The sequence below is a fragment of the Heliangelus exortis genome, chromosome 13, assembly GCF_036169615.1.
Source record: "Heliangelus exortis chromosome 13, bHelExo1.hap1, whole genome shotgun sequence".
NCBI lineage: Eukaryota > Metazoa > Chordata > Aves > Apodiformes > Trochilidae > Heliangelus > Heliangelus exortis.
In genome coordinates, this window is record NC_092434.1 from 12,981,054 (window position 1) to 12,988,502 (window position 7,449).

A 7,449-nucleotide genomic window follows, 5' to 3' on the forward strand; every position below is an offset into this window, starting at 1 on the left:
TAATTCTTTACTAAGGATTCATAATCCTCTGCAGGGTAAAAATCCTCAAGAAAAGTATTGCTCACCCAAGCTTTTCAGTGTTAAATCCTGCATGATGCCCAATTTACAACTCGGGATGCTAGGTGGAAGAGCAAAGCAATTATTTCTTGTTTAAAAAGGCAAGTATCTCTCCCACACTGTTATTAAAGAAATTCACATAACACAAAATACTTGAATTTTGGACCTGTAAATATATATATATATATATATATATATGCACATGAACGTAAAATTGGTTGTTTCTCTTGGGTTTTTGAAGGCAATCAAACTCATTTTTTCCCATAAATATTAATGTGAGGAGAGAAGACTCTGCTGAGTGAAAATATCGGGCTGAATTCTGTTTCCCCAAATTCCCACTGAGGTTAATGATCATTGCAGGTGCCTAAGAGAAGCCAAATCATGTGCAAGGTCAAAGCAATTTTTTGTTTTTACAATCAAGTTAGAAACATGGAGGCTTGCAAGTGGACATCTTATCACAGATATAGCAGCATAAGCATGCCACAAACATACAATCTCATAGAATAAAATTATAAAATATAAAGCATTTGAACCAAATCAAGCCTTAAATGTGATAAATTATTTCCTTCAAAGGAAACTTACCTAGGCTCAATAAGGTCTTTGCTAGCAGCATTTTTCTTTATAAAGAAATTAAAAATGCCAAAATATCTACAATTTTACGAGGAGGAGCTGAGCAGTTAAGGAGAAGTTTCCCATTATTAGGGGGTATGAAAATATACTAGCAATTAATATGCAATACATATAATATGTATACTCATACTTACAAATATAAACACACATACAGCCTGGGACAGTTCATGTTAACCAAGGGAAAGGCTAAATAACACTAAGTCATTACTAAATACAGGTACACTTTAAAAACACAGAGACAGCGAATTTTATCTGTTGCAAAATTGTATTTGATTACTCGAGTAAAATTACAGTATCTCTGCTGTTAGTAAGTATTAAATGTTAAAGAAACTGGACCTCTTTTCCTTTCAACTTTCCGAGAAAGTGCATGTAACAGTCCAAGGTTCCCCCTGCCCCCCCCAGTACCTAATACAAAATAAACAAACACTATACTTGTTCCCTTGGTCAAGGAGTAGGGCTTGGTCTTGTAAGGAACATATGTACATTTTAATGAAAGTGATGTCTTGTTGTATATACAGGAGCATCTACGGTTGTCCACGGAAGTTGTTCAAGATGCCATACTTAGCAGCATTGTGAAAGTCCAGCACATGTTCTATAATGAATATACCTACAAGGCAAAATGTTACGTCTCAGTTTCAACTACCAAAACAACACTTCAGTATCTTCTCTAATAATCTGCGTGCTTATTACTGTACAGAAACGTATTAACATTTAAGACGACTCAAGTAAAAAGCACAATACAAATAACAGTTCAAAACAGAAAATGTTAAACCTACAAAAATTAAAGCAGTTTTAATTTTATAATAAAAATCAAAAACTGAGCTGTGTAAAGGACCCACACTATTCAGTCTATATTTTTTCAGTCCTTTTCTTAATTCTGTTTGGAAAAATTAAACAATGTGTTTGCTGAGAAAATTTCCAGCAGGATCAAAGTGTACATTTATATACAGATTTTTATTAGAGATCTAATGTATCACTGAGGCATCGCATCAGTACCAGAGTTCATGTTAAACTGGATATAGAAAATAAGTTAATGCCAGAATAAGATCACCTAGCAGAACAGACTTGCAACTGCCATAAATGTTACAGCAAGTTTACAGCACTCTAGTCGATTAGTATTTAGTTCAAAATACAGGAGACCAAAGTTAATGCTTGCATTTGTTTGCAAAGCAAGGTTATATCACTAATAAATAAGCTTTCTTAGAACTCTAGAAGTAGAACATGGTACAAAAGAAAGTCTGTGTAATGTTGTAGCCTGCAGCTTGAAAAAAACAACCCTAGGTTGCACTGTTTGCAGGAATGTTATTTATGGAGTTTTTTCCTAATTTGTTACAATTTCTTTGTTGTCTTCCACGAAACGAGTAAAACGGAAGTTTGTCCCGTTTTCATTGCCTGCCATTTTCTCCAGACCAGCTAGAGGTGCATTGGGTTCTGAATTCTGGAGCTTCTCCAGGCTTCCTGTCAAGCCGCTGATGGGAGAGCTGCCACCGTTGCCCAGCCCCCCCGGTGCTGGAGGGATGCCACCGTTCTGGATGACAGAGATCTCGTTGGTCTTCATGGCCAAACCATTGGAGAGTGCTGCTGCATACTGGTTCCAGAAGCTGGAGGGGTCTCCGTTCCCTGACCGGGCAGCCAAATCCTTCTGAAACATTTCTGGGAACTTGACAGGATTGCCTCCTAGAAATGTCATGGGGCCATCTACGGAAAGTCGTCTGCCTCGTCTCGCAGGAGTACTGTTCCACATGTGAGTGCCCATGTGAACCTGAAAAGAGAAAGAAAGAAACAAACAACAGCGTTTGACAGAGAATTTAGACTTTATTTTGTTCACAGAGAAGGCGGCATTCCGTGGACATGTCCAGCCATGTTACATAATGAAAGGCAGTAAAGGTAGCAAATGCAGGGCTTCATTTCCTATCTGGAATAATAAACTTCTTCTGGATTAGCCCATCACCATTACCCAGAACACCCTGTTTTCCTGCTGAATTTCTTGTTATGCTTTTTTTTTTTTTTTTTCCTTTTTTTTTTTTTTTATTTTTTTCTATTACACGTATTTAGCTTATAATGACTCGTTATTCTGTCAATTGCAGAGAGCTGCTTTCAGGGCTAGAATTGCTATGTCCACTTTCATTGCAATGGTAAGTATTGTATCTGACACCCTCTACCCTATAAACGTCCTTTTCAGACAGGCAGAAGGTATCCTTTACTGATTGCTCATCGGAGAGCCTCGTGTATAGACAGAAGAGCCTGAAAGTAATTATTCATCTCACATTACTGGCAGCAACCTCTAGAGAAATACTCTGTCAACAGAAAAATGTACACAGAAAGTGCTCAACTGGTGTTCTAAAACTGAAGTGTATTTGCTTTCTCAAATGCATATCAGTAGGAAATGTTAGTTATATAATCAATTATAGTAATGCCCATTAGTTCCAAAATTATGTTAATAGTTTTTTAAACACTCATCGTCTTACATGATAGTTATGAAAAACCACACATTCAAGAACCTTTCACTTCTTAAAGAGGTGTGTGAGGTACAAAACACATTACTCTTAATTAATACTCCTTACCATCATTTGGCCATTCTGTTTCACAGTCTACATAAGACAGTCTTTGCTGGTAGATGAATTTTAATTACACATCAAAAACAACTCATAGAATCATAGAATCATAGAATCATAGAATCCTAGGGGTTGGAAGGGACCTCGAAAGATCATCTAGTCCAACCCCCCCTGCCAGAGCAGGGCCACCTAGAGTACATCGCATAGGAACGTGTCCAGGTGGGTTTTGAATGTCTCCAGTGAAGGAGACTCCACAACCCCCCTGGGCAGCCTGTTCCAGGGCTCCGTCACCCTTACAGTAAAAAATTTTTTTCTGATATTCAACTTGAACCTCCTATGCTCCAATTTACACCCATTACCCCTTGTCCTATCACTGGTCACCACTGAGAAAAGCAACTCAAGCTTTGGACCAGCTGCCAACATGAGCACCCAACAAGAGGCCACCTAGGTCTACCAGAGCTGACTAAACATGCTATTTGTCACACCACAGAAACCCTAAGGTACCACTGCTTGCAACATTAATGGATGTAAAAAATAAAAAATAATAACAATAATAATAAAAAAAACCCCAAACCAAAAAAAGAAAAAAAAAAACCCTAAAAAAAAAAAAAAGAAAAAAAAAATCCCAAACAAACGCACAAGACACCAGGGAGAAAATGAAACCTAAGAACAGCAAGAGGAAAAAGTACCTTCAGATTGCCTTTTGTTGTGAATGCTCTTCCACATATAGTGCAGGCAAAAGGTTTCTCACCAGTGTGTGTCCTTTCGTGGATCTGCAGAGCACTGGAGGATGAAAATGTTTTCCCACATGTGTTGCAGTAGTGCTGTTTGGGGGTTCTTCTGGGGAGAGCGGGGAGCAGGACCGGGGATGTGGCAGAGGAGGACAGCAGCCCCGAAGCAACTAGACCAGAGGGTGCTTCTTTGCTGTCCTGAGGAGAGCTGTGCACAAAGCCATTAACCTCGGTTTTTATGAGTGATGACAGTGAATTAGCAGGCATAACTGATGAGTTCTGATTAGGGCCAATACTAGAGTTGGGTTCAAAAAGTTGTGATGGTAGGTCTCGCATTTGATGTGTCAACATATGCTGCTTCAAATTACCCTTTGTGGAAAAGCCACGATTGCAAACTGTGCAAATAAATGGTCTCTCTTTGGTATGACTTCTGTAATGAATGTCCAAGGCACTCTGACAAGCAAATGTTTTGCCACAAATGTCACATGCGGTGTTTTTAAATTTACCTCTGTCTCTGAAAGGAAAGAGCATACTCAGAGACTCTTCTTTAATAATTTTATCAGTGTTACTAGACGTCAAGTCCAAAGCACCACTGTTAGCAGGGGTTGGAGACAAACCATTGGCAAACTCACTTGGTAAAGCTCGTACTGGTTTCTCTTCGATACTCGGTGACTTGTGGTAATCATTAGTGCTGTTGGATGGGGACAAGGCCTGCATGGAAGAGGTAGACTCTGAGACAGCAGGGCTTCCAGCACTTTGGCTTTCCATATCACCACCAACAGACGACGAATCGTTAGTCAAAACATCCCCTTCCACTGATCCATTTTCAACTGACTTTAGGCTTGCTTGAAGTTGTTCAGCAAGTCCTGCATTGATCATCTTCATCTGATTTTCCAAAGCAGCAATACTTGACATTTCCAGGGGCAAAGGGGAAGAAGACAAGCTGTCTTGTGATGCGTCCGCAGATTTTGGTGTATCTGGTACGCTGCTGTCAGGACAGTCTTCCATGTTCTCATCTGAGAAGTTGTCTATATCATCAAAATTCTTATCATCAAAAGATCCTGTATCTGATTCCATTGACTCGGGATAGTTTTCCGTCACGGGGGTGTTAGGGATCTGCCCTCCCATGTGCATTCGGATGTGCTGCTGTAGCACAACAGCATTGGTGAATTTTTTCTGGCAGATTGGGCACGAATGTTGTACTCTCAGCGGGGGCATGGCACGGTGGACACTGTAATGAGTCTTTAAGTTGCCTTTAGTAGTGAAAGCACGACCACAGATTTTACATTTAAATGGCCTCTCACCAGTATGGGTGCGATAATGCATTTTCAGTGCACTCTGGCAACTGAGCACTCGGTGGCAAATGATGCACTCGTTAGGATCGGTTGCCTTTTTGTCAATGTTTTCTACCAGTTGCTGCAATTTTGATGTTTCGGATGCTGGCGTTGAATCCAGTAGTCCCCCAAATGGAAACTTTGCCTTAAATTGCTCTGACATTAGAGGCATCAGTGGATTTGTAAAAGTGGCGACGCTGCTGGAGCCCGTGTCAGCTGCCGGGGAGCTGACGGAGCTGCTCACGTTAGTGACGGCGCTCGTGGTTTGAGGGTTTTCTTCCATTTTGCAATTTGAGGTAGGCAAAGCACCGGCCTCTACCTCATCAGAAAGTCCATTGGAAATTTTTGATGTCGGATCAGCTGTTCCCGAGTCACTCTTGACAGAGCAGGGAGGGCTAGCAGAAGGATGGCTAATGGGAATTGGCTGAGGCTCCTCAGTTTTGATGAATGGGGTCAAGCTTGGGATTGTTGGTGGGAGCGGCAGCCCAACAGAAGTTGTCAGGGTGGAGAGGACTGGCTTGCTGTCCAGCCAGCTTGTGACAGGTTTCTCTGGCGGTATAGACATCCCATAAGGAATACCTGTGCTTGTAGGAATATTGTCCAAATGCTCTGGCACCGGGTAAGGATTCATTTGAATGTGAGGGTATTTTTCTTTATGACGCTGAAAGTGGACTTTTAAGTTTCCCTTTGTGGAGAACCTGTTTCCACATATGTTGCATTTAAATGGCCTCTCGCCAGTGTGAGAACGTAAATGAATCTGCAAGGCACTGTCACTCCCGAACACTTTAGCACAGAACCTGCATTTATGCTTAAAGAATGCCTCATCTGAATTACTTTTTGCTTCAAAAGCAGCTACATTTGGTGGCTTGCTTTTTCTTTGCTGTGCCAAGGCAGTCAGGGAGTTTAAATCCTCTGCAGGTGTTCCAATATTGGACAAGGGACTGGAGAAAACAGAGTTACTAGGGGCGGGCTGAGGTAGAAGTGGATTAGATGCAGGACTTAATAAACTGCTTATTGCAAAAGCTGGTGAAGATGATGCTGATACTGGTGGGTTGCCGAGCTGTGAGCCACCAATACTTGAAGCCACTTTTTCTGAGGACGGTGTTGTAACTGCTGCTGCCAGTATGTTAATATTTGGAGAAGAGCCACTACTGGATGGAATTAGAGTGTTGCCAGGGTTGCTCTGAGGTAGCTGTATAGGGGGTAGCTGTTTCACACCACTGATGCTGGCAGATTGACTAGCAAGGCTTTGTGCTAATCCAGCTGCTGCAGCCAGCTGCTGGGATAAATGGGAACTTAGTGTGGACAAGGGGTTGGCAGATGTTCGTAAAGTACCTTGAGAAGGGCTAGAAGACGTTGGCATGTCTGTATTTTGGGAAGCCAACAACAATATTTGGTGACGAATTTGTTCAATTAGTTGCAACTGATGGATCTGCTGCTGCTGTAGTGCCAACAGTTGCTCCATCAGGGCAGGTACAGCAAGCTTACTGTTTGATGCACCATTACATCTCGCTTCCTGTGAGAACTGTGCTACTGCCACTTTTGTACTCTGAAGGTTTTCAATTATTACATTACTATTTATCACTGAAAAGTTGCCTAATGTTGTCAGGTCCCCTATGTGAGGTAGAGAGGTTGTTACAGCTGAGGTACCCATTGTGGAGCTGTTACTGCTTGTAATACTATTGTTGACGCTCTTGGAACTGCTACTGCTATTGTTAATGCTGGAAGCCTCCACATCCATGGATTCTTCCCTGTCAAGTTTGTTATGCTCTGAAAGGTCACTGCAGTCTACTTGATCTGTGTTATTAACTGTGTCATTCATCTGTTCATCAGGATTATCAGAAGGGGAACTAGGAGGGAAGGTTTCAGAAGGAGAAGCTGGATTTTCATTCACAATTAAAACTAATTGATTTTTAGTACAATTCTTCTTGTGTTGCAGGAGATCTGATAATTCAAAGAACTCAGCACAGCACCTGCCACAGACATGGGCGTCCTTGTTCTTAGTGGTTCGATTTGCTTGACCCTTTTCTGTGTCTCCTAAAACATCAAAAGATGATGGATTAGGAACAGTAATACAAAAATATTCTGCAGGACATTTTATTTAAAAGTACTGTTTTTACCAACCACTCTAAAGTAGACTAA

General features: G+C 41.2%; 1 protein-coding gene across 14 annotated transcripts in view; it reads right to left on the bottom strand.

Moving 5' to 3' along the window:
- Positions 1-933: 933 nt before the first annotated feature.
- SALL1 (spalt like transcription factor 1) overlaps positions 934-7,449 on the bottom strand; it is an 18,052-nt gene continuing 11,536 nt past the window's right edge. For all 14 annotated transcript variants that reach the window (XM_071756892.1, XM_071756898.1, XM_071756888.1 and 11 more), the window contains 2 exons: positions 3,932-7,344; positions 934-2,449 (listed from right to left, as the gene is read on the bottom strand). In XM_071756892.1, coding sequence (XP_071612993.1) covers positions 2,009-2,449; positions 3,932-7,344 — 3,854 coding nt within the window. In that variant the 3' untranslated portion in view covers positions 934-2,008. The remainder of the gene's footprint in view (positions 2,450-3,931; positions 7,345-7,449) is intronic.